Source organism: Urocitellus parryii, chromosome 11 (assembly GCF_045843805.1).
Source record: "Urocitellus parryii isolate mUroPar1 chromosome 11, mUroPar1.hap1, whole genome shotgun sequence".
NCBI classification, from domain to species: Eukaryota; Metazoa; Chordata; class Mammalia; order Rodentia; family Sciuridae; genus Urocitellus; species Urocitellus parryii.
In genome coordinates, this window is record NC_135541.1 from 31,826,687 (window position 1) to 31,854,115 (window position 27,429).

A 27,429-nucleotide genomic window follows, 5' to 3' on the forward strand; every position below is an offset into this window, starting at 1 on the left:
AACTTCTCTAAGGAACCACACAGGATTTGTACTTGTGCTTTCTAAACTCACTCCTCCTCCAACCTCCCCTAATTTCAGTTATTGGTATTACCACAGACCAAAATGTGCAGCACCACATTGGTATCTCAATCTCTCCACAAGCCACCCATCAGGTGCACTGACAGCTCCAACTCCAACAAGAAGTCAAACCCACCTCACCTGTTCCCCCAGGTCCATGCCACCACCATCCCTCCCCCACCTGGACTATTCCAGCAGTGTCCCACTGGTCTCCTCACTTCCTTACTCTGGCCCCCGAGAACCATTTGGCATATCATAGCCAACGGGATCTTTTATATAGAGAAGTAAATTAGTCTCACCCTGCTTCAAACCAATGCTTTCTGCTGTTGGAATAAAATCCAGATGCTTTCCCGTGATCTGCAAGCCCAATGAGATCTCACCCCCACCTCTCTCTGCTCCATGTTCTGACACTGTCCTGTGTACACATGGCTCCAGTCACATTGTTTCTGTCCCTTAAACAGGCCTCAGGGCTTTGGCTTTGGCTGTTCACAACCTAAAATTATTTATTTATTCATTCATGGTCAAGTCATCTCTAGAATGAAAGTTCTATGCAGGAAAAGAATCTCTTGTTCCCTACTCTGTTTTAGACAATTCTCGCCGTACCCAGCACACAGGAAGCGCTTAAAGCACATCTTCCAATGAGGAACATGGCTCCCCACCCCTTAGGTATGGGCAGCACACAGCAACTTCTTTCCAAAGTGTACAGTATGGAAAGATGGTGGTGGGGGTGGAGAAACCTGACAAACTCCACCTCACCCAGGTGATTGAGGTCAGTATTAACAGGGATCGGTCATGTACCCTTGCTTTTATGTGATAAAAATGCCATTTTACCTCTTTGGTCTTCTTCCCTGAAACACAAAATTCTGGTCTAATCATGAGGGAAAAACTATCAGTTGAATCCCACTAGAGGGAAAAGGGTCTGATCAGTACTCAAAACTACCAAGGTCATATTTAACTGTCAAGGAAAGTATGAGAAACCATCACAGCCAAGAGGAGTTTAAGAAGAGATGACAATTGTATGTGCTAGGGTACCCTGGGTGTCATCCTGGAACAGAAAAAGAACATTAGAAAAATTCTGAATAAAGGATGAACTTTGGTAAATCACAATGTATCAAATTTGGATCATTAATTATGACAAATGTATCCCATTAACATAAGATGCTAATAATAGGGGAACTGGGTATGGGGGAACTCTCTGCACTATCCTCTTAATAATACTAGAAATCAAAACTGTTCTAAAATAAAAAGTTTATTTCAAAAACACATTTGTTCCCTGAACAAATGTGCAGCAATAAATGCTGCCCAGATATTTTCTTGTCTTTTATAAGAATGTACTGAGCTCCGGCTGCAGCAGGACATCAGGAAGCAGTGCAGTTGCCAAAGTCTGGTAAGCATTGTCTGGGGCAGACTGTTTGCATCATTACTTCGTTAACAACACACTCAAAGCACTATAAAGGCAGACAGCAGCCCACCCTAACTGAACCGCCGGTGGTTCTAAATGAGGAGAGTTTGGGTCAATGACAGAAATAACATAGCCTGCCCTCTTAGCAGTGGATGAATCACAATTTCCCGCTGCTCTCAAGACCTTCCAGCCGCCGCAAGTGCCCCTGAGGGCCTACTGTGTGCCGAGCCTGGCTTGGCTTCTGAGCCAGCTCCTGTGCTACACTGACACACCCAAAGCTGGTCAAACACAAAACTCTTTTCCACGCAGTCAAATGGTGCAGCACAGACAATGAATGGCAGAGATGTTCAGAGAAGGCAGGTGGTGGGAGCTGGATGTTCAGAGAAGGCAGGTGGTGGGAGTCAAGGAAGGTTTCCCACAGGAAGGGCCAGGCTAGACCTGGAATAGGAAACTGCTTATGAGGAGACAAGAGGAAGGAGAAGAGGCATACAGGGCCCACAGAGCCCAGAAGCAGGGAGTGGTCTGATTAGAAGCAGGGAGTGGTCTGATTAGCTGTGGGGTTCCTTAGGGGCAATGGAAGAGGAAGTTATTAGTAAACTGAGCTGAGACCAGACCAGAAAAAGCTTTCCATACCATTTGGTTGTAAATGCTTCTGCTACATTCTTCCTTTCCATGTGTTGCTTGCTTGGCTGCCTGTCTCCTACTCACCTGTCAGTCTCCTGAGGCAAGATCCTTCTGCCCCATCTCTGCCTGTGCTACAGGGACCTGCACAGAATAATGGCTCAAAGCAACACCTGGTGAATGAGCAAGAGAGGGAATTAATGAGTTGCTTATGATCCAAGGGACTTTACCCCTTAACAGTGGGGAGGCCTGCAAGGTTTGTCCAAAAACCACCATCAAAACGACACTTCCTCCCTATCTCCCCAGCCCCTCCCTGCTGTTTTCCTCCAGCATCTACCCCTCCCTGACTTCTCACTCATCATTTATGTACTTGTTTCCTGTCTGTCACTTCTCAGTCATTAGACAAACATTAACTGGTTACCTGCTATGTGCCAGGTGCGTTCCGAGTGCTAAGCACACAGACAACATGAACAAAAACCTTAGTGTCATGGAGCTGCCATTCTAATGAGGACAGCAATAAGTGAGCAAAATATATAGAAAGCCAATGGGTGACAAGTGCTTCGGAGGAAAAAGGCCGGGAAGGAAGATAGTAAATTTAAAGGAGTGGCTTGCTATTTAAATAGTGTGGTCCACTGAAACCACCTGCAGGACATGGGGACAAGGATTGTTTGTGTTCAATGACACAGTAGCTAGCATGCTGTAGGCACAGAAGAATGGATGAGTGTGTAAATGAGGCCGTAATCCATTCTTTTAATTAAACTTTATTTTTGAGATGATTGAAAATTCAAATGTAGTTGTAAGAAAAAGGAATATCATTTCCCCCAATGACACATTTTATACAACTATAGTATAATACCAAACCCAGGATACAATCCACTGATGTGTTAGGTTTCATCAGTTCTATGTGCACTGACTTTTCTTATGTGTGTGAATGGTGTATTCGATTTTATGCAATTGTAAGGGTTAATTCATTTTTTAAAATATATTTTTTAGTTGTTGATGGGCCTTTATTTTATTTATCTATATGCGGTGTTGAGAATTGAACGCAGTGCCTCACACATGCAAGGCAAGCGCTCTACCACCGAGCCACAACCCCAGCCCATGGGGTTAATTCATTTTTAATGTGAAAAGTAGGAGGTCACTTGAAGAGTCCGGGGCTGAAGAAAATGGGGGGAGTGAAGCAAACCCCCAGTTATCCAGCATGCATGAGTTCTATTTATCCATGCAACCATCAAAAGAAGGTAGGTATTCTGATCCCCATATTACACATTGGAAAATTCAGAGAAGGAAACTATTGAAAGTCCCATCGTTGGCAGGAAGAGTCCCTAGAATCCCAAACCCATGAATGTGTAGCTGTCTTTCTGGGACTCTTTCCTGATGACAAGAATGGCCTGGATTGAAAAACAAACAAACACGGGAACTGGAGGTGAAGAGGAAGGACAAGGTTGAAATGAGGGAGGAGTTCAAATGGTGCTCTGGGGATGCAGAGTCAGGGAGAAGAGAAGTACCATCCATGGAAAGGAAATGAAAGAGGGTCTAAAGGAGAAGGGAAAGGAGATGCCCTGGTTCAGCGCTGATTTCATGTACAATCTTTACATCCCCGGGCTTCATGTAGCTCATCAGCATTACCCCATCCACCCACTACTATCATCTGAATGTTTGCAACCCCTTGGAATTCTTAGGTTGAAACCTAATCTCCAGTGTGATGATAGTAGGAGGCAGGGCTTTGGGGAAGGGATTAGGTCATGAGAGTGGAGTTCTCCTGGATGGCATTAGTGCCCTTAAAGGGACTAAAGAGACCAGAATTGTCCCCTTCCACCACATGTCTGGCCTTCTATGAACCAGGAAGCCAGGCCTCACCAGACACTGAGTCTACTGGCACTTTGATCTTAGACACCCTAGCCTCAGGAATTGTGTGAAATAAATTTCTGTTGTTCGTAAATAAGCTACTCAGTCTATGGTATTTTATTACAGCAGTACAAACTGACTAAGAGAACCAACCCAGGATTGCTCTGAGGCCAAGGAGAGACAGCAAGGTAGCCCTATGCAAAGCAAAAGTGCTAGGCCAACTGCCAAAACCAGAAGCAAGGAACCCAACCCGACTGCCCAGACTGTCTAGTGTCTCTGACCAGGATGGCTGGCTGTCTTCCCCAGAGATGAAAACGTAGAATTTAGGTCAGCACACACAGAAAAATCTCGCTCTGTTTACAAGAAACAGAGAGTGTGTGTTCCTATTAAATGCCTTTGAATCACAGCAAGGAGGGAGACGCGGGGCTGTTTATGGCTTTGGATATTTACTTTTCTCATATACAAATCAGCTCGGGTGCCGTCAGAGCTGACGCCACCTCACACTGCGGCCCTCTGACGTCCTGGCTCCTCCCAGTGCCCCACACATGGTTTGAATTTATTGGTTTTAGCAGCTTTCATTTATATTGTGTGAGGATCACGGAATGACCAGCAAACAGAAGCTCTGATCCATGTCCTGGAAAAAATACAGAAGTGTGAGGAAGGAGGTTCTGGGGGAGGGCTGGGAAGACCCATCCAACCAATGAGAAGCATCTCCCAACATGGGGTGGTCCACTCAAAGCCCGAGGGGCACTCAGGGGTTAAACATCAGTGAGATATCAGGACCATGGCTCCACCAGGAGATGGTCAGAACACACCAGAGTGAGAGGGTGCTCATCGGCCAAAGCCACCCAAAGCCGCAATACTCAGTGCTACAGCGGGACACGCAGATGCCTGCTGAGATGTTTGGCCTCTGGGAACAAAACACCTGGAAATGGGGGTACAATGGGGAGGAAAGTTTGGGACTTTCTATTTTCTACCTGATACTCAATGATTAGATAGCTATGACCAATAATTTTACAACTGCACCCAGAATCCCTGAGTGTGTACTTGAAACCAGCCCCTGGGGAATCCCAGAGTCATTACATGAGGATCCTGTCCTCAAAGAACTTCAGTCTAATGGGAGAGACGGAGCGTTAAGTATATAACAGACAATAAAATGTAAAGTGTCGTTTTCCAGTGAGATCAGAGCAGGCTTAGAAAGTGGCTTTGCAGCAGCAGGGGTGCGGTTTCTGGTTTACCAAACAATCTCACACCAATAAGGGGGCTCAGCCAGGGGAGGGCCTGCCTGGTGCATGCTGCTGGGCTCCCAACCCAGAGTTCTCACAATTTATGGACTGCAAACCCTCTCACCCCCCCACTTCTGCTCCAAAACATTCAGGAATCACCTGCCTCCACCCACCCCCTACTTTGAACAGGTGGAATCCCTAAATCTGCCATCAAATACGTCACACGAAATACAGGAACATGGGGTCCTACAGAAGCTATGCTAGAAATGATCGTTGGAATCTCAGGCTCCTTTCCAAAAGGCCCTACAATATGTAACTATGGCTGGTCTCATTCAAAAGCCTGCCCACTTTACCATCTAAGAGCAAACCCCCCACCCTGAGTTCCTATTCCAGAAACTGAGAACTTCTTCTCCTCTGGGCCAGCAGTGGGTGTACCCTGTATCTGATACATGAAGAAAAAGATTCACAGGCAAGCCTGGCTGAGGGGCTTCAGTTTGGCAATGAATGAATGAGTCAACATGAACCAAATGAGTCATTATTGACCAAAGAACTGCAGAACATAGGTATGAAGACACTCTTGTGCCCCCATAATGCACCCAGGACCAAGCCCAAACTTCTCCAAAAGGTTACAAAAATTCCATGATGTGGCTCTTATGTGTTTCTATGGCCAATGGGAGATAATCTCCCTGTGGATCTGTTAGTGTTTTCCAGGGAGTAACAATCACACTGGATAAAATCAACACCACACCCTGCCCCACATCTGGGTTCCTCCTGAAGCCAGGGAATACCACTGGTCCACTGGAACTGAACTCAGGTAGTAAAGCCAGGCCAGGTATTCAAAAGGTAGGGAAACCTGTCTACTATATACACTCCAGCATCTACAATCACAGAGATGGCTCCTGGACAGCAAGGATGCAGGCCCATTCCTTTTGCTAGCACCCACAGGACCTCCAAATAACCCGAGCCCCTGAAAAGCCCCAGTCATCCTGGGGGTGGTACTCAACAGTGACACTGGGTATTGCATGATGGATAGGTGGGACCTGACATTCTGTCCAGCCACTCTGATAATTCTACCAGGAATTCTTCAGGGCTAGGGGTGGCCATTTGTCACACTTCCCCATTCCTGCACCCAAAGAGCCTACAGAGAGCCAAGCCAGCCATTCACACTGGGTGCTGTTATGAATTTGCTGCCTCCATATCTGTTGGGGCCTCAGCCACTCTGCCATACCTTCACCTGTCAAGGTCAGCTGCTACTCTTAATTCTCATCACAAGCCTCTCTCTTTACATCCTATCACCCGCCTCACCCCAGCTTCTGCAAGAAGCTCTCTCCTTTCCAGAGTCATAGCCTTCCTCAGGAGGAAGTTCAGAAATCTCTCAACTCCCCATCCCTGTTACCACTAACCTGTCATACCTCCAGTCTCAGAAGAGCTGCCCCCATTCTCAAATTCCAGTTTTTCCTCTGCTATGGTTAAGATATTAGGTGTTCCCCAAAAGCTCATGTATGAGACCATGCAGAAAGGTTTAGAGGTGACGTGATGGAGTCGTGGTAACTGAAGGCAGACAGGGTGTGACTGGAGGAGGCAGGCATGGGGGCCATGCCTTTGGGGTACATATTTTTATCTGATGAGTGGAGTCTCTCTCCACTTCATAGTGTGATGTCCTTGAGTCACTTCCCTCCATGACACTCTTCCACCATGATGTCCTGCCTCACCTCAAGCCCTGAGGAATGAAGCCAGCTACCTATGGACTACAACCCCTGAAACTGTGATTCCCCCAAATAAATTTTTCTTCCTCTAAAAATTGTTCTCCTCAGGTGTTTTAGTCACAGGTGTGGAAATGCTGACTTAAACATCCTTCTTCTCTGGATCACACCCCCTTTTCGCTAGAGCAGAAGAGTTTCAAGTATAGATTCTATAGTCAAACCTGCTAGGTTTAAATTCCAGACCTTCCACACATTTTCTGTGTGACCCCAGGCAAGTGGATTAAATCTCTGGGCCTCAGTTTCCTCGCCCATTAAATGGGGCTGAATCCACCTGAGAGCCTGTCACGAGGATGAGGTGGGATAGTGCATTCTGCCACAGTGGACCTCTCCCTCAGGTCACATCAATCCCTTCCCTTCCCTCTATCTCCACATTCATCTCTAAACCCTCAGAATATGGAACCCAGCATGGCACAGTGAGGTTCTTGGAAGTGAACAAAATGAATAAATAAACAAAATGAGCAAAAGAATAGTGACTGGGTGGACCATTTACTAATATCTAATTCAGATCACTAAATATTTCTCTTCAGGATAAAGAGGAGAAATGCATGTGCACTAGAGCTAAGAGCACAGAGCACTTGCTCTTAGTCCTCCCCGGGCTGTATACCACCTGATTCTTCCAGTAACTCAGCTGCTGCTCTTAACAGGCGCCTCTCTGAGCAATGCTCGAACAGGGAAGAGCCCCAGGTCATGGGATCTAATCCATGGAAAAGCTAAGGTCTCAGCCCAACTTTTCAATTCCTCCTTTTTGTGTCTCTACTCCAGAAAAAGTAGGAGACCATGGGGAAGCCAAGCCAGAATGATTACTCCAGACAGGAAAAAACGACCATGCTCTGGGTGGTCTGACCACACAGTTCCCATCAGGCCACCCAGCTGCCCATCCCTGTCCTGGATGATGCTCAGTAAGCAAGACCAAGAGATCGAGAACCATCTTTTGTATAGGATGGGCTTCACCTCAACATACAGCCTGAAAACAGGCCAATACTAATAACAACTATAATGACCACTATTTAACTACAGTTAACAATCATTACCTCTTACTCTGTGCCCAGCGCTCAGCTGTGGGGCAGGCCTCATCTCACTAATGCCTCACAACAACCCCAAGGGGCAAATGCTATTGTGCGCCTCACTTTTTTCAGATGCAGAAACAGATCTCAGCCATCCAGCCAAAGTGGGGGAGATGGAATTCCAACTGCAGCCCAGTTTCTTGCTTAAGGCATCAAAAGATCTAAGCAGAAATCCCAGATCCATCATTTTGCACAAAGTACTTATCCTCAATTTCCTCAAAATGGGGAAAATAATACTTACCTTTCAGCATTGTTTTAGGAATTTACTGTGATAAACTTGAGGCCTAGCACATAATATACACTAAATAACAATCGCTCTCTTGAGGGCTGGATAGAGAAGGGAAAGGACAAAGCCACAAAGCCAACTGAAGGAGGGGTAGAAAGCCCCCACCCCCACCCCCACACACTTTCCCATCCCCAAGATTGAAGGCTTTGCTGAAGACTCTTCTTCCTCCCAGAATGGCCCTCTCCACTCCCAGCTCCAGAGCCCAAATCCTATTCCACCTGCAGTCTCCCTTAAGCCCACCTCCATCAGGAAGCCTGCATTCCTTTCTCACCACCCTCCTCAGCAGGACATGGGGGTTCTACGTGCTGACTGAACTGAACATCCCAAGAAAAATGACCAAGTGTTGTTCCCAGGGAGGACCCAAAGCACCTCAGTGTACCCACCCGATGACAGATCCACAGCTCTTCAAGCTGCATCTCAGCCCCAATACAGAGCCCAGTGCTCAAACATGTCCATCATCAAGTGACTGCCACAGCCACCCAACTGAAGATCTGGGAGACAAGAGTCCCAGTACCCGGGGCACGAGTGAACAGAAACAAAACAAATCTGGTGTGCGGCTTCTGAGCTCAGGAGCAGCACTGACAAACAAACAACAAAAAAAAGGGGGGGGGGGGATCCAGGAAAAAGCAGAGTAGAGGAGGGCAGAAAGAAAACACCTTGGGGCATGCAAAACCCTCTGGAGACTGCAACCAGGCAAAAGAGGGTAGAAATTATCATTGCCAAGGGGGCTTTTGTCTCAGACTCAAGGCCAAACAGCCAGAAAGGGAAACCTTGCATACTAAAAGACGAGGGAGGGGGAGATTTCCAGAAGGCTTTCTCTGCTTGTATCATGCTCAAAGGGGCTTTTAAATGGGACCCAAGGCTTAAATTACTAAGGGCCTCCCAGGCCCATTAAGTCCATGGGAGATAACACTGGCCAGGAAACTTTAAATAACCCTAATAGGGAGGAAGGCGGTAAATCCCTTAAACAGCAGAAGACTAAGGGGATAGTGGGGAGGCCTGGCCTTTATCTTCGCACCCTGGCTTGGCCGGCAGGGCTGGTCGTGCGCCCCTGCCTCCGCCGCCTCCGCCTCCCAGCGGAACGCGGCTGTGGCTTGCCTCGAGGTGCCAGCCCTCCGGGTCCCGCCCTTGTCGCCACCGCTGCGAGGCCAAGGCGTACTGGGGACGTGCGCATTGCTGCCCTGTGCCGCCCGCCCGCAGCTGTCTTAGAAAACGTGCTCTTGCGCTCGCTGGCAGAAGCCAGTGCAGGAAAGCCGCGCGGCGGCGCGGCGGTCCGGCCAAGCCCCGCGAGATCGGGGAACCGCGCACCGAGGTAGCGCTCCTTTGCGTCCAAGGGCTCCCCAGACATTGCCCTGCCTGCTGTTCCAAAGGGCATTGCGAAGAGGCAACAGGCTGGAGATTTCATTTAGCCTGGACTCTAGCTGCAACACATGCAGAGCGGCCGATCTGCAGGAAACCCCAAGACGCACCGCTCCTGGTGCTCTTGCAGCTGCCTTAGGCACCCTCAGTTTCCTGAGCTCAGATCCTCGCCAGTGGCCTTCGCCTGGCTAATTTTTGATTCCTTCCCATCTGGCTTCCCCAGGCCACCTCCATCAGGAAGCCTGTAGGAAGCCTTCCTGGGTCTTCCCAGGGCTGGGTAAACTGCATCTCCTGTGCTCCCACAATCTTACCTGATCTCATCTGCTGCAGCAAAAGGCCTGTCTGGCGGCCTGCCCCCCTACCCAGAAAGGATGCACCTGGGCAACAGAATGGCTATTCTTGCTTATTACTCTATCTCCTGCACATATCCTGTATCTGGCACAGAGTAGAAACTAAAAAACATTTCTGGAACAATTGCAATGATGATAATTTTTTTAATGAAAAAATTACAATGAGCTAGTATCTGCTGAGTACTTACGGGTCTGCACTGTACTACAGTGCTTTACACTACCTAATCCTCACAGCAATTCTATGAAATTGATAGTTAAGGAAACGGAGGCAAAGACAGAAATTGAAATTGCCGAAGGGTACTTACACTCCTAAGTGCATCAATTCTGGATACTGAAAGAGCACTGGGCTATGGTGGGCCAATGCCTAGAGACTTTCCAGTGGAGGGGGCTACTGAGCTGAGTCTGCCCATGATGTGCGAATTTATAAAAAAGACTGATTTGGGCTTCTAAAGGTAGAATCAGATCAGAATGTTGCTGTGAATAAGGGAGGTGAGGAGGGAGCTTTGTGCAGAGAACACATGTTCAAGGGATCAGAGCAAGTTAAGAGTACATGCAAATGCTTCCTCCTGCTCTCCTTGACTCAATGGAAAGAAAACAGAGAGAATCCCAGGAGTAAAAGGTGACAAGGTCTGGGGCCTCCGGGCAGGGAGATCTGTGTACTGCCTGCAAGGGATGGAGGGTGGTCAGTCACATGCTGGTCCGAAGGCTGGCAGGTTCCCCCACAAGCCACCTGGCCTGAGTCAGGGTAAGACACAGAATCTAGCAAGGATGCAGATGTAGAGACCCACATATCCCAAGGCCCTAGGCTCTCCTTCAGAGATGGCCCCAGGGCCCTGACTTTTATAGCCTAGTCTGATGACCTCCTGGGTAGCTAGGCATTCAGTGTGGCTCAGTACAACTCACTCGCCAATCCTTTCAAAACACAGTCCTGAAAGCCAATCCCATTGTTGCACCTAAACTCAAACTACTGAGTTGTATCAGGTGGCATCAGGCCACAGGACAAAGTCCAATCTGGTGACCAGGAATAAAAGTCTTGCTATAAATCAGCATTTGTTTGAAGAGCCCAGGATTTTAATGAGGACAGCCACCAGGAACCTTCAACAATTCAGAGGAGTAGGAGTTAGCCAGACAATAAAAACTGGAATCGATTCTCAAGTAGAGGGAACAGCACAGGCGAATGCACAGAGGCATGACCAAGTACCGCATGTGAGAGGGAGGGAGGGGACTTCATGGAACCCCGTGGCCCACCATCACTGGAGCCCCCTAACTATGAAAGTGAGAGGAAGATAAACACTTTAAAATGAAAATAAATGGAGGATGGAGTGAGCCTGGAGAGGCTCAAGTGTCCCAGGTACTAAAAAGGAGGGAAAAAAAGAGGCATTTGTTCACAAGTCACAGCTAAAGAAAACAATAAAATATCCCACAGGGAGAGTGACAAATCCAACAGACTCATGGATGCTACAAAGTCCTCACCAAGTGACCCAGTGACAGAACCGAAGTACTGGACATGTCTCATGTGGGGAGTCTGCGGGCTTATGTGACACAGAGGCCAAGATGTCCTCCCTTTTCAGCATCCACAGCTGCCAAGTTCCCAACCACAGAATACACCACAAAGCCCGACTTCAGAACTGGAGCCTATTCAGCCCAATTTTGGAATCAATTATGAGTACATTCGGATCAGGAAAGAAAGACTGCCCAAGTAAAAATTATAAAGTAAAATACAGGCGTGCTGAAAGAACGTCATAAAATGCCATCAAGGAACTCCATGGAGGGAATTAAGGAAAGCTTTGGTTCAAGTCTTCTGGAGCAGGTTAGACCTGGGAGCATTCTAGGAAGACTTCCTGGAGGAGGTACAGTTTTGAGCTAAGCCTTGAAAATCTCTGGATTCAGATGTTAGAAGAGAAAGGGAGGAAATTCCTGGAGAAGGAGGGGGCCTAGCAGAAGCAAGGCGTTTCCAAGCTTGGGGCAACAGTCTTGTATTCCAACGGATATACTGCACAGATTTAAAAGCCTGAGGATCCTGGAGGGGCGGCCTGGCGAGACGGCTTGGCAGCCGCTAAGCAGAACTGAAGGCTGGGCCACCGGCTGCCTGTGGATTAAGTGGGCGGACAGAGAGCCAGTGATGGGAGATAAAAGGGAGTGAAGTGGATAATATTTAGAAGCAAACTCAAGGGGAAAACAACGTCAGCAGTCCGGCTGGCAGGCTGCTGTGTTGCCGGCACTCTTTAGTTTCCTCCCTAGGAAAGCTGCATTACCAGGCGACCTCGTCCTAGCTTTGAGAGATGTCCAAATGGGAACTATTAACAAAGGCATGCTCCCATTTTTATCTCTATCAGAATGTGCTTTGCCGGTATGGCTTTCTCTCTCTGGCCAGGGATTGGAGAGCAAATTGGGGAAAGGAGATCAGACAATGTGTGTGCAGATGGGCTTCTTGGAATTCTGGAGAACTGGCCCCTTCCAACTCTAAGATGTTAGAAGTCTGTGTCAATGAGCTGAAAAATTCTTCAAAGCTAAGAGGCTAAGATTTCAGGACATGAAGATTCTTCCAGTCCCCCAATGTCTCTGAGCCTAATGTTCTAAGATTTCACCATTCTTTGGTTCCTTGAGCCTCAAAGTTTGGGGCTTAGGGATGGAGATTCTCTGAGCCTGGAAGTCTCTTACTGTGAGTTTATGATTTGATGCTAGAAGATTTCATGACCTTTTGGTCACCTCTGGCTTTAGGGCCTCATGTTCCTTTGACAGAGATTCTTAAGTCATCCTATGCTCCTGCCTCTGACTTTGTCCCCCTCTAAGTTCAGATGAGACATTAGATGTTAAGGTCTGAATCAAAAAGGTCACAGAGAGGGGATGTACAGAGCCTGCTGGGCCATCAGCCCCCTGTTTGCAAAGAATCTGAGTATATGCATGCTCAAGGTTCACCCAAGGGACTTCCACACCATGTGACAGACATTTGCTGAACAGCTCCCAGCCAGAGGGCGCTGTGTGGGAGGCTGCAGAAGCTCAGGTGGGGCGAGAGGAAGCCTGCTTTCCAGTTCAGGTTCTGTACTCTCAAGGTGCAGCCCAGGCCAGCCTATATTTACTCCAACCCTGACTGAGGGGCTCTCGCACTCAGGATGACTTCTGAAATAGACCATGCTGAAGCCATGGTCTGAGGTCCTCCAGGGGTACCCAGCTCTCTTGGGAGAGGTGTGTGCGCCCTTCATTCTGTGGAGATCATATAGATCCCACAGGAGGCCCAATGGTAGGGCCTAATGCTGTGGATTTGAGGGCGGCTGTGGAGGCTCAGAGAGGGCTGGAGCACTCAAGAATGGCCATTCTTGGAGATGGGAAATCAGAGATGGATTTTGAAAGGAGGATAAAGGAAGAACATGGTCTCTTGATGAAGAATGAAGAGCCAGGACACAGTACAGATAATATCAGACGCTGCGTGCTTCAGTCACACAGCTGTAACAGAGGGCTAGTCATGCTCACATTTCAGGTGATGAGCTCTCCACAGGCAAAAACTATGCCATTCCCAGGTCTCTGCTCCCAGATCCTACACTGAGTTGTTCTGGCTGAATGACTGAGGAAGTGAGGGAGGGAGAAGAGCCACAGTAAGGAGAGAATCAAGTCTGGGCAGTGACCAGAGGCTATGCCGCAACAGGCTGGGTACCCTCTGCTCTGCAGACCAGCAGCAGAATCACCCACCAGAACCAAGAGACCCCAGGACAAGTAGGTATCAGCAGCAGCCCACGAAAGACAAGTGGCCACTGATGGAAAACTCAGGCTCCATGGGGGTTGGCTTAATCTCTCTAAGAAACAAAGGCAAAGGATGAGCACCACAGATGGCAGAATTGGGTGGGCGCTGGAAATAACCTAGCCAGACCTCTCATGGGACAAGGGGACAACTTAGACCTACAGAGGGAAAGGTCTATCCCAAAGTCATAGGCAAGGTAGTAATTGGGTAAAGATAAGTAACTATTTTGAATCTTGACTAATGCCCTAATAAAGAGGCCTGTTACTCCCTTTTCCCCTTCTGCCACGTGAAGGCACAGAGGAGACCCATCTATGAAGAACAGGCCTCGATAGACACTGAATCTGCTGTCACCTTGGTCTTGGACTTCTCAGCCTCCAGAACTGTGAGCAATAAATTAACACTGTTCATAAATCACCTAGTGTAAGGGATTTTCTTATAGTATCTCCGATAGGCTAAGACAACCCACTGGATGATTTTGGTATTTTGTGTCCTTTATGTAAGGCCTGGAGTGATTGAAGTCCAAGAAAGGAGCTCTTCACTGTGCCTTATGCTTCTTTCTTCACACATTCATTCATTCAGCAGTGCTGGATGGTAAAAGGGAATTAGGGAAGGTCATATCATGGGTTCTGACCATTTGGTGTTAATTCATTCTGCAAATATTTACTAATACCTGCTGGCCCCCCAGGGTGTAGATATGGGAACCTTGACTATAAACCGAGGAGATCTTTCTTTATTCAACTGTTCAGTCTTAGCTTGTATTAGGGCGGCCGCCTTCACAGTGGTCCCTTGGAAAGCTGGAGACGCATTCCAAGGAGGCAGCTGGTGCCCAGAATGTCTTTGGAAACTCCTATTTTAGAATTACCTTCAGATCCAATTTATAAACCAGGGAGAAAATCAGTTTCAGCACTTTTCAATTATTTCTCTTTCTCTATTTTGCTTTTTTTAGCAAGAAATGAAAATCTCCCCCCATACACTTACACACACACACACACACACACACACACACACACACACACACCACATACACATACACAGACACATACAAATCTACCAGATAAAGCTACTTGACTATTAAAAACAACAATCAATTCATCTCTGAGATGCTTGGAAAGCACAGGCTTTAGCAATGGACACACCTGAGTCTGACCCTGGAGTCTACCTGGCCTGTCTATGTAATCACAGCCAAATGACCCAACCTTTTCAAGTTTTAATTTATTGTCTTTAAAACAGATATGACAATTGACCCTGTAGCATTGCCATGAGGATTAGAGATGACATACTTGTGAGATCTAATGTAGCACCCAGCACAGAGACAAAGTTCAGCAGATAATTTTGTGGTTTCTAGCTCCCAGGTGAGGGACTTGTAGAATTTTACAAACATTTTGGACATGTTTGGCAGGCCTGTCCCAGAGCTCAGGCTCTACACACACTGGATGGGTGACACCAGCAGACTGGCTAAGGCACAGCATGGCAGTATCCTCGTTTTCTTATTATATCTCGGAGCACCATATAACTTAAAAGGTCTTCTCATCCAGTGCCCCCACTTACAGGGGTATGGTCGGGGAGGACTGGAGATCCCCAGAGGGAGTAGTGACAGCCAGCATCAGTCCCTTGAGGCAGCAGGCAGAACTGATAGGAATCTGCAGGTCTCAAGATTGTCATAAGATCTGGACTCAAGGCTCAGGTATCCCAGGCCCCCAAAGGCAGGGCCTCATCACTACCTCTCAATATTCCAGTTTCAGTTTGCTCAGCAAAGGTTGGACAGTGGATACAGCTGCTGGAAGAAGCACATGGTGGCTTCCCATATAGCCTTCCTCTTCCCCGGGGCTAGTTTACTCTTTGCCAAGCTCAGAACCATCATGCAGGAAGTCATTTACTTTCTCAACAACCTTCTACAGGGAGTGTCTTCTCACGTACTCATAAAACCAGCTCCACTCTGAAAGACTGGCAGCTACCATCCCATTGGATAGATTAGATGGGGATACCAAGTCTCGCCCAAGCTTACATATACAAGTCTCCCACCAGGCTGAGCTGCCTACAACACACGAGGAAGCCACACTCTTCAGAGGATCAGCCTTCACCATCCCCTCTCCAGCCTCACAGCCAAAGGAAATAATGTCTCTACAAGTACAAAATCACCAAGAAATAAAAATTTAAGCCCTAAAGGAAGTATACAGCAGAATAACAGATACCTAGACAGAAGTCTAAAGAAACAGTACCAGTGTCAAGAAGAGCACATCCTTCACTTAGAGGCAGGCAGATGGGCTCTGCTCCTTATTAGCCATGTGACCTTGGGCAAGTCATCAACCTTTCTGGGTGCCCACCTTAGAAAGCTATACGGTTGCTGTGGGAATTCAGTGAAATGGAAACGCATGTGGAGCGTCCTGCAGGGTGCCTGGCACGTGGAATTGATTAGAATCATCCTATGGAATGTCAGGGCTGGAAGGGGCTTGAAAGATGACCTAATCCTGGTGTCTCATTTCAGAGACAGAGAAAACAGGGCCCAGAGAGAGGAACTGACTTGTCCAAGGTCACATGGCAAAGTCATGGTGATGCTAGGTCTGGCACTTTCAGTTTATTTTGAAATGAAAGATCAAAACCTACCAATAGACCTGACCTTCCAAGCTAGGCAAGATCAGTTACCAGCCTTCCAGTTTTTCAGGGGTTCCTCCAGGCCCTGAAGTCCCCAAGCTAAATCTTTCTTTCTCTGATTAAGAAGCAAAACTGCTTATTCCCAGAAAAAAAAATATATATATATATATGTCTATAAAAATTTTTTGTAACACCAAATTAAAACTAAAATCTCAGACCTTAACAGAAAGTGACTCTTTTAAGCCTTTTTCTATCCTTCCTCTCTCACTGCCCCCCCAAACCAAATATTTTGCAATAATAGTAATGCTTCGAGGAAAGAAAAAATAAAAATCTGATGCACTTAACAGATATTTCGGTACAATAATGCATCACAGATGTTCATATCAAACTGTGCATGCGCGCATGCAATTTTACTGAGTAGGCTGTTGCACTTCTAACTTTGAGTTTGGGGATCTTTAATGACCCCATCTGCCCAGGTTCTTAATCCCACCTTTTCCAGGTTAGCCCACGTCTGCCCAAGGGGTTGGAGGAGGGATTTCATCACCTCAGTCCAAAATGATAACAGGACAAATTGGCCAGTCAGGCACTCCGGCAGGTGGTGAAGGGTGTGTAGATTAGGGAGCCAAGAGGAGACCTGGTTTCTTTTGTTTGGAACTTGCTTTCTGCAGCCCTAGTGAGAGGCTGGACCCCAGAACAATTTGAAGAGCCGGCCTAGGCTGGAGATGGGATGGGTACGTTTTTGAAATAGAAATTGGAGTCTGTTTGATCTTCAAACATGGGCTTTGGAGACTGTCAGCGGGCTCCTTGCCGGCCGATGAATGGCTCTCAGGAACTTTTCCTAAAACATAACCTTACACACTTCCCAGCAAATGTTTTCAACCTAGCAGAGCCGTCATTTGGTTGTACAGCAGCATTTCCAGACCCCAAAGAAAAGATAGTTTTGTTGTTTTAAGAGAGACAGATTAAAGCCAGGGGCTGTTTAAGCAGAGTACTGGAGGGCTCCCCTCAGCCCTCGCTGGATTCCTCTGTGGTTGGTACAAAGAGGGTGTTGAGAAAGATGGTGGATCCCCCGCCTCCCCAGCCTAAAAAAGATATAAGGCCAGACAGGAGGCCTCTGAGCAGAGAGGCCCCCCACAAACCTGCCTCCAAAATGAGATGGGCGGTGAGCGCTGGGGGCCCCAACACAGATAATATCAGCTCCCGAGGCTGGCAAGGGAAAAGTCACTTCAGAGGGAGAGAGCCGCTATGTTCAGAGGAATCGACACTGGGCCAGAGAATACGCAGGATTTTCCCCCGTGGAGAAGGAGTCAGGCGTAGTCAGAACCCTGCGGGGCGTGACTAACTGCCCCAATATTCCTGCCACCGGGCCCCTCTGGGTAAGGACTCCACAATTATGGGAGAGCCAGCAGGAGAACCGACAAACCCGCCTTTCATTTGGCCGGCAAATCAATCTGGCTTCTTACCTCCCTGGGGACAATATTGCATTTCCCCTGGAAAAACAAAGGCCAGAGATCTCGGAAAGGGGGATCGGTTTCTGCCATGGTTTCCCTGGTGAAGAGCTTGCAACATCTGAGGAGCAGCGGGCAGGTCTGATCCCAGTGGTAGATCGTGCCTGGTCCCATCATCTTGTGGTGCTGTCTCCTTAATGCCGAGCATGCACCTCTCAGGGCCTCACCGCTCTGGGGACTTTGGCCTGAACCCCCTCTTGAGGCCTCCTTGCAGGAGCCACCAGCCTGGGAGTCCCCATCCTGGGAACGACAGCCCCTTTCTCAAGGCACAGATGTGAACTCATTGTTCCCAGGGCCTCAGAGTTGAGTTTGGGGCCAGTGAGTTGCGAGTGACCTCTGCCCATAGAGAAGGCCTTTTGCTGGCTCAGGTCTCTGGCAGTCAGAGACTTTAAACCTGTTAAGCCCCTCCCCTTTCTCTGCCCCCACTCGTGAGGTTCAGAAATCAGAACTGTCAACCTTTAAGCAAACACATGTCTCTGAAATTATTAACCCCCAAAGTCTCTTTGCTGACTTTCTCCCAATCTTCAGGAAGCAGTCTCAGAGTTTAGTAAAGGCCCAGGAAATTCTGTAGTGCTTAACCTGAAACAGCAAACCAGTGCTTGTAAAGGGCAGGTCCAGGACACGTCCCCTGCCAGCCCAGCCCAGGCATCATGTCCTCCTCTGTACAACACCACCGCTCCAGGTATTTGTCTACACAAGAGCCTCACAACAGCCTCTTGCTCTCCAGACACCATGGCTTTGGCAAAGCCTGACACAAACTGGCAACCCCCTCTTTTTGTTTTCGATCACTCTGATGCTCCCAGGGAAATTCTTTCTGCTCAGGCAAGCACAGCAAGTACAGAGTGGATATCCCCAACAGGTAACCCTGAAATACAAGCAAATGCTCTCTTACCCCAAACTCTGGCATGCACCCTTTCCTCATCCCACCAAAGCAGCCCCAGAGCCAGAAAGAAGCTCTTCCTTAGGGGAACGACCTGGCTCTGGCTGCCAGCTGGAGGGGGAAGTCGAATAGAGAAGAGGACCAAGGCACCAGGGGCTGCCAGCTCCAAGCTAGTGAGCGTGCCTACCTGGGAGAAGTTGAGCCCATTGAGTGGATGGCACTGCTCCTCCACCCGCTCCACAGCCCCTGTGCTCTTCTTCATCTTCTCGGCCTGCTGGGCCAGGTAGAGGTCCAGCACGGGCACACCACGGGAGCGCACGTCTGTCTCTGTGAGAGAGTTCACCATGAGCATCACCCACACAGGCCTCTTGCGCTCCCAGTTGCCTGCAATGGCGTTGAACAGGTAGTCTGCGTAGAGCCCCTTGCCCCGCTGAGCAGGAGTCATCCATGACGGCATCATCAGCTTCACATAGTCCAGGTGGCGCTTCAGGCGCCAGTAGAGCTCTCGGGGCAGCACATCCTGCAGGTTCTCTCCGTGCGGCAACAGCTGGCAGCTGGCCAGTGCAGAGATAGTATAGGGGTCTGTCAGGTCCAGCTCGAAGTAGACACGGGCACTGGCCTGGAAGGCCGCCTTGGAGTTGTCAGGGATGAAATCCCAAACGCGGGTGTAGGGGACATGGATGGTGCCAAACAGGTAGGCTGGGGGGTGACGCCGAATAGTCCACAGGAAAGAATTCAGGTCCCTCTGCTGCAGGAGAGGAGAGGAGAGGCAGTGAGGCTGAAGGCAGCCGAGGAGAGCCAGGCTTGGCACAGAGGAGTGGGAGGGGAGGTGGGGACAGAAGGCAAAGACTCACTTGGGCTGTGGCAAAGAGCAAGAGCTTTGGAAGCGGAAAGACCCATACTGGAATCCCGGCTTTGCCCTATCTTAGATGCATGATCTGGAGCGAATCATTTCTCTTCCCACAGACTCAGTTCCTCATCTGTAAAATGGGAGTGAGAGCAGGGGCTGTTGGGAGGATTGAAAGATACAATATATGTACATGAAGCCCTCTGAGCAGTGCCCAGCACAGAGGAAGTGGGCAATGAAGGGAAGCTCTTATTATGACCAGCTTTCACTGTGAGAGCCAAGCACTGCCACACCACCTGAGAACATTCATGCTGGGCCAAGGCAAACCTTCCCCGGTGTTTCATGTGGAAGGTGGGGAGAGGGGGACCAAGAGTCCTGCTCTGGCAAGAAGGGAGGAAGTCATATAACTTTTAAATCCAACCATTAGAAGACATATGCCAAACGCACTTTGAAAGCAGAACACCTATTAAAAATAGCACACCTATTTCAACAGCTACTTCCCATTCACCAGGGTGGATACAGTTTTCTTCTTGGAGGGCAGGTCTGGGGTGTTAGCTACTTTGCTCCAATAGCTGAGACCATAGATGAGAAAGTGCTTTAAAACCTCGCAAAGCCAAGTCAAGTCTCAATTTCTGGTTTGGGAAGAGAGGATTCCATAGAATTAATCCCAAGAAATGTACACATTCTGGGTGCTTTCCAGGCTCCTGCATCAAAAATATATACCTGGTCTTTATCCCCAATTCTGTCATCTTCTATGACCTAAGCTCCCATTAGGGTTGTGTGTGTGTGTGCAGGGGCACGCAGACCAGGGCCAGATTCAGATTAGGGTCAGTGGGCATGGGAATGTAAAGGAGACTATCATTTTCTCTCAGGCAACGCCATTCTTCCATCCCAGAAAAAATCCCTGAAGTGCTGAATGATCACTCGCAAACTTTCGGTAGACTCATAACATTTTTCTACCTGATCTGGCACAAATGAAAAGTATGTGTTGGGCAGGTAGAGGAATAGAACCTTACTTTACTAATAAGCAAAAATTGTAAATCCCAGCTTACTGGAAATAGAACGGAGTGCCCAGCCAGCTAATGTGCTCCCTGTTTCTGTACAAGTCAGTCTGTTGGAGGTGCACCTTGCCCAAGGTCAATGAATTCCCTGCTAACAGGGCAGTGAAGGAAGACCATACAACACAATTTCTTGATCTCTTGGCCTCCAATTCAGGGTTACTGCCAATGAATTAATTAACACTTAAAGAAAATCAAGAGATTCTTCATTTTGGAAAGAAAGTTAGGAGAACCAGTAACTTTTTCCACCCCCCAAAGAAATATTAGGCCAGTGTGTCCTGGCATTTACTTTTCCTCTCCTCTGGACTCTTTCCCCTTTTCGCCAAACTGGGGCACTTGGGACAGTAGGTGCTGGGGCCTGGACTGCAGAGGAAGAGAGAAGTAGGATCCAGTACCAGGAGAAAGTTTGCCTTAGGTTAGAATAGGAGGGCAGGGAGAGGGAGGGAAACTGGGGAAGAGGCAAGAGTGTGTGAATGTAAGCGCGAAAGAGTTTGGAAGGAATCTGAGAAGACAGTCAGAAATGGGCAGCAAGAATAAGGAAGGGTAAGGCCAGAATAAAAGTCAGAAAAAAAGAGAGTCCGGGGAGCGGCACACGGAGAGGAAACGTCCAAACAGGACCTAAAGTCTAGAGGAGAGCCCGAAAGTGTCAGGGAGTAGAGAAGGAATGGGAGAGAGGGAGCGCCCCATCTCAGCTCCGGCTGGGTTCCGAGCTAGAGCCAGGACAGGCAAAAGCCAGGAAGGGCGCCCAAGACTGCGCCCAGCAGGCAGAGGTAGAGCGAGCGGGCTGAGATGGGTGCGGAAGGCAGGACTCAAACAGTCGCCCCAAAGGCTGGAGTGCCCGGGCGGGCGGGAGAGTGGCGGGGCAGGCGCTCGCTCACCGATCCTGGCGGCCGGCACTGTCCTCCGTCCGGGGGCTGCGGGCGGGCGCGGGCGGTGGCGAGGAGGACGGCGAGCAGCGGACCCGCTAGGGCGGCGTGCATCCTGCCGGGGCCCGCGGGGAACCCTCCTAGGCAGCACCCCCTTAGCAGGGCGGGGAGCCCCCAGCTGGGCACTGAGGAGCCTCTGGAGCGCGGGGCTCCAGACTCGGGATGCTGGAAGCCCTCTGGGGCGTGGCTGGATGTCCCTATCAGACCTGGGGGTCCCTCTGGGGCGGGGCTCCGACTGTTGGAAGAGGGGGACCCTCTGGGGCGGGGCCCCTCACCAGGGCGCGCAGCCCTGTTGGCCGAGCCCGGGGGTTCTGAGGGCGCGCAGGGTCTTGGGGCGCGCGGAGGTCCCCGAGCTGCGTAGGGGTCCAGGGGCACGCAGGGTTCCTGGGGCAGTACCGAATCCCGGGGTGCGCAAGGCTCTCGGGTTATGCTGGGCACCCGGAGAACGCAAAGGTCCCAGGGGTGCGCGGCGCTCCAGGGGGCGCGCAGTGGGACAAGTGCGGCGGAGGGCGCGGCAGGGCGGGGGTCGGGTCTGGGGCGCCCGCTGCCCCAAGCCCGGCTCAGAGGGGCGGCGGGCGGCCGCGCGGCCGCTGCCCGGGCTCCGCCATGCTGCTCCGCGGCCGGGAGGGAGGGAGAGAGGAGGGCGGGAGAGCGGCGCGGAGACGGGCCGGGCGGGGGGCTGGGGCCGCCGGGCGGGGGGAGGGGAGGACCCGGCGCGGGGGGCGGGGGGCCGGGGCAGCGCCGGGCCGCGCCGGGCCGGGCCGGGCCGCAGAGAGTCGGGGCGAGCTCTGCGCCAGTGCGCGGCGAGGCGGGGTCTGATGGGCATGGCAGGCGCTCGCTAGCTCCCCTCTCGCTGCCGCGCTCGCTCCCTCACACACGCGCGGAGGGAGGCGAAGCCCGCAGCAGCCACTTCCCAACTTTCCAAACTTCCCAGCGCAACTTTTTCCTCTCCTCCCCAGCCCGCGCCTCCTCCCTCCCTCCTCCCTCCTCCTTCCCCTTGCCAGCTCCCTGCCGGGCTGGAGCTTCCGTGCGCCGCCGCCAGAGGGCGCCCGGGCCGAGGTCCTGTTTGGCCAACCTCGCAAGCTCAGTGGTGGACACAGACCCAGTAGGAGAGTGCTACAAATTTGTGGATGGGACATGGGCCAGTCTCTCCCAACGTGTTCGCTGATTCTGGCGGGAGTGAACGGCCAGAGGGGCAGCAGTTGGACGAGCCCTTGTAGACTAACTTAAAATGTAGCAGTCACAGGAAATCCAGAAGATGGAGGTTTACAACTTTTTATCATGACGCTGTGCCTAACACTGGCACGTGCTTCCTAGTTGCCCTGCAAACACTAACTGAATTACAATGAAATTTATAAAAGGAACAGAACAAAATCATCCTCCAAATTTCTTGGAAGCTTCCATTTAGGCAGTCATCTCCCATCTATTTCTCTGAGTCGCAGAGATCCTTGTGTGAGGTTCTGAAAGGGAAAGGCTCTGTATCCCAGGTTCTCAGGCATTCCTCTAGGAATTCAAAGAGCCTTCAAAACCAACTCCCTCTGGCTTCTTGGGAAGAAAATGCAGGCTTGGAGAAGGCCACGGGGTAAAACCAAAACTTCTGGACCATTTCTACAAAATGAGGAAACTGAGCCACAGCACATCTCTTAGTTCTATTAACACAAGAGTTTACTGACTCTTCTATCCTGTCATCATAGGTTAAAGAATGTATCTGGTGATATTGTTGCAAGCCAACTGCTGAGAAAGGAAGACAGGGACAGATATGCAAGGAGGCAATTAAAATGCAGATAATGGTGCCAGAAAACACAGAAGCACAAGGAAATGGGAACAGAGAGAAAGGGTTATTTCTAAATATTTCTAAGCACAATGACAGCCCAGAGACCCAAAGATGAGAGTCTTGAAAGATAGAGGTAGCTGAGAGAAAGAGGTGCACTAAATCTTCCAAGTAGAGGAGGAGCAGGTGCCAGGGTGTCCTGGTGTGAGTGCACAGGTGCATGCAAGGCATTGCTAACAGCTAGGTGAGGCTGGAGCAGAAGCAGTGGCTGATAAGGCTGTATCCTCCAGTCAGGACTCAAAACAGTACCCTTTGTATGTACAGGGTAATGGAAGTCACTGCGAGATTTGAAGTCAAGGGTAGTGGAGCACCTTTGTTCTTATAGGGGCTTGCGATTGGAGGGAGCAGGATGGGGGCCAGGAGCTGGGTGAGGAAGAAGGCAAAGAGTGAGGAGCCAGGGCCTGAGCTCATGCGTCCTGACTCCCAGCTCAGTGCTCTCCCCTTTCTCCATTCATGTCTCTGGGCACCAGATTGAGCATCTGAAGAATGGCCATGCTAGAAGATTGGGTGAGGAACCTGCTGGGCTGGATGGACAGAAAGGTTTCATAGAGCCCAGGATCTGTGTCACTGAGAGGAACACCAGAAGAAAAGGAAGGGGGCACTTCAGATTAGCAGGTTAAATCACATGAGCCATATGAAATCACCACTCTTATAGTCCAGAAACTGATTAATGTTGGCAATTTCATATGGTTTGACTTACTAGGTGCCCGGAGCAACCTCTGCCTCTCAGCATCTTAGCCACACACATACTTGGTGACAGATAGTGAGCAGACCAGAGTGCCGAGACAGTATGGTACCACAGCCACTGGACAGATACATGTTTCCCATACACAGCAAGCACTCTGAGAGCTGCAGCTGCAACACAAGAGAAGTCCTTGAAAAAAAAAAAAACTCTAAAACTCCCTACAAAGTCATCAGTCCCCTTCGTAAGGACAAGGTGAATTTGGGGGGAAGGGAGGACTTCATTCAACCAAAAGGGAAGCCATGGTCTTCACTGGAGAATTAGAAGACACAAAGCAGAGAGTGAATAAGCAAGAACCTGATCAAGTTAAAAGTGGTGGTGTGTGAATACATGTTGGCATTTTAAAATTCTACTTATTTTAAACAAAAGTTCCCTGGCATCTTTTTTTTTTCCTAGAGTTATAAACATTGTGGTGGCAGATTATCACGAGTGCTAGATATAACTCCCTCCTCCATGACCTCACGTAGTTAGTGGCTCTAACCAGAGGTAGAACAATTAACCTCTCTGTGCCTCTCTTCCTACAGCCAGCTTCTTATCCTCCACGATTTTTCTAGAGTCAATGCATACATGCTTTTAAGCTCTTCATCAGTATGGATGTTGATGTTATCAATGAGGTGAAAGAACAAGTGAGTTTTTTAATCTGAGAGAGTTGAAAACATCCATTCATACAAACACCTGAACGTAAATGTTCCTAGCAGCACTTTCCCAATAGGCAAAGGATGGAAAGGACCCATGTGTCCATCAATTGATGTATGGAAAGACATCATATTGTACACTTCAAATATATACAATATTTAATGAGGTAGATCTATATGATGGAATATTATTAGGCTATAGAATGAAAGGGTGTCCTGATACATGCTGTTACATGGGTCAGTCTCAAAAACAGTATGCTAAATAAGCCAGTCACAAGAGGATATATATCACATGAGTCCATTTCTATGAAATATCCAGAATAGGCAAATATATAGAGGCAGAAAGTAGATTACTGATTGCCTAGAGTGAGCTAGGAGGAATGGGGAGATTGAAGAGCATAGATTAAGGGCATTGGGTTTCTTTTTGAGTAGTGAAAATATTTCTAAAATGGTGATGATTGCACAATTCTGAATAAACAACAACAACCAAAATTTATATAGTAAGTTGTATGGTATGTCAATTATGTTTCCATAAACTAGTATTTAAAAAAAAAGACCAAACAATCTTGGTGCCCCAAGAGAGTACTCTTTCAGGACCATGAATCTTAGTGTTTTCAAACAAGCTTCCTCCCACCTGTTAGTGTAAAAAGCCCTGAATGATGACAAGTCCTAAGTCCTGGAGACTGGGCAGCATGGGTCATTCTGTCCCTTGTGGACCTGAGTGTGAGCTGAGACGCTTTATCATCAGTGTGAACAAGCTTGTGGGGTAGATAACCTTTAAGGGCCTCAAACCCAACCCAGAGCTCCAAGTTCAGTAGCTATAGCCAAGGGCTTTACACAGGATGTGAAAGGCCTGGGCTCAAGAGGGGCCTGTGGACTCAGATTCCTGACTCTTTTCCCTGGGGCCACATCCGGCCTACTTTTCCTTTTATTGCATTTTAATTGCATTGTTCAATCAGATTGGTACCAGGAATCTGTAAGCTATAACAGCCAGGGCAGGGGCAGAAGCCTTGTAGCGTAACTAAACCAACAAAGTCTGCCTCCTGAACAGATTCTGGAGCCCATGCTGCTGAAGGGCATCACTTGCAGGGAGGGAGATGAAGGACTCTTCTACTTGTGATGGCCTGAGGGAGAAGATTTGCCTGAGGGCTACCCTCTTGTGGGTCCCTTGTGCCAGGACCATTGATCACGCTGGCATTTTCAAGTGGGTGTGGTCCAACTTCCAGCTCTGACTCCTCTCCCAGTCATGCCTCCTCCCACGCAGCCCCAGGCTGTCTTCCCTATCCTTGGTTGGAAATTGATTCTTGATGATTGAAGGACACGATTGCCTTGGGGAGAGGGGAGAAAGGAAGCTAACTCCAAGGCCAGGCAGAGGTCAGCAGTGCTTTAGACAGTCCGGAGTGAGGGAGAGCTCCAGAAAAAAGTGTAGACACTGAGATGATTCAGAAAAGGGCATTCCTCCCGGGAGCCAGGGAATATACACTTGGTTACAGAGGTGCAAACAGGAATTAGAGTTACCTATGTAAGATGGCATTCATTAAAAACAAAATCCCACAGTGGCCCAGCACCGTGGAGGAGCGGAGGGTAGCGATCAGCCCAAGATTTTGTCCTCAGAGAATTTGCAATCCAGTTGAGAGAAAAAGATGCAAACAAACATTTTGGAAAACGTAGGGGGTTGCGGGGGGGGGGTGGGGAGAACAACTAAGTCAGCCTTAGGAGAGAGGAGATAGGCAAAGGTCTTTAAGGATGAGTAGAAGTTGGACATGGAGGATGAGAAAAGAGAGGTCATTTCGGACAGTGGGAACAGCATGTGCAAAGGTATGAAAGTCTAAGTATTTGATCTATTTAGGGAACTGCAATCAAAGAACTAGAATTTAGGAAAACCACTGGGGATGGTCAGAAATAAGACTGCACCAGAAATGTCTCTGCATGATCTTCAGAGGAGCTAGCTTGGTTTGCATACATTGTGGGTGCTGGTTGAGGGTGGCTAGCATGACAGGTTCCAGATGGGATGTGTGCACTGCCAGATGTACGCAGCCTTCAGGGATATAACAGCAATGATATGCATTGCCTATATTAATTCACCAATATTTATGGAGTCCCTATAAGTACTGTAGTATATTACCACAAATGAATAGAAGATCTGCCCTCTGGTTAATAGCAACTCTGAACAAGGCAAAAAATATGTAGGTGGCAAATTTAAAATGCATGTGAATGAATATGGCTGCAATGAACTTGGAAGTAGATGTCACTTTGAGATACTGATTTCATTTCTTTTGGACATATACTCAGAAGTGAGATTGCTGATTGAAATTTTTTTGAAGAACCTCCGTACACTTTTCTATAATGGTTGCATCAGCTTACATTCCCACCAGAGAACAAAGTTGGTCAAAAGTATGAACTTTCAGATGTAAGATAAATGAGTTCTGGGGATCTCATCTACAGCATGGATGGCGATTCATGTGTTAACTAATTTGACTGTAATCATCCTCACACCAGGTTTGTTACTAAATCCTCATGTTGCATACCATACAGATATTCAGTATTTGCCAATGAAATATTTTTAAATAAAGGAAAAAAAGACATAAATAATATATATATATATATATATATATATATATATATATATATTAAAGAAAGGTTAGGTGAGTGATGCAATGTGGTGACAATCCAGGCACTGTCAGTGAGAAGTGAGGGG

The 27,429-nt window shown here is 48.7% G+C and overlaps 1 protein-coding gene across 1 annotated transcript in view; it reads right to left on the reverse strand.

The window, feature by feature from the left end:
* Window positions 1-21,700, reverse strand: part of Trabd2b (TraB domain containing 2B) — a 212,643-nt gene extending 190,943 nt beyond the window's left edge. Inside the window, exons 1-2 of the mRNA XM_026410679.2 lie at window positions 21,476-21,700; window positions 18,880-19,440 (exon numbers count right to left, since the gene is read on the reverse strand). Of these exons, the coding sequence (XP_026266464.1) occupies window positions 18,880-19,440; window positions 21,476-21,577 (663 nt within the window). The 5' untranslated portion in view covers window positions 21,578-21,700. The remainder of the gene's footprint in view (window positions 1-18,879; window positions 19,441-21,475) is intronic.
* Window positions 21,701-27,429: the final 5,729 nt, after the last annotated feature.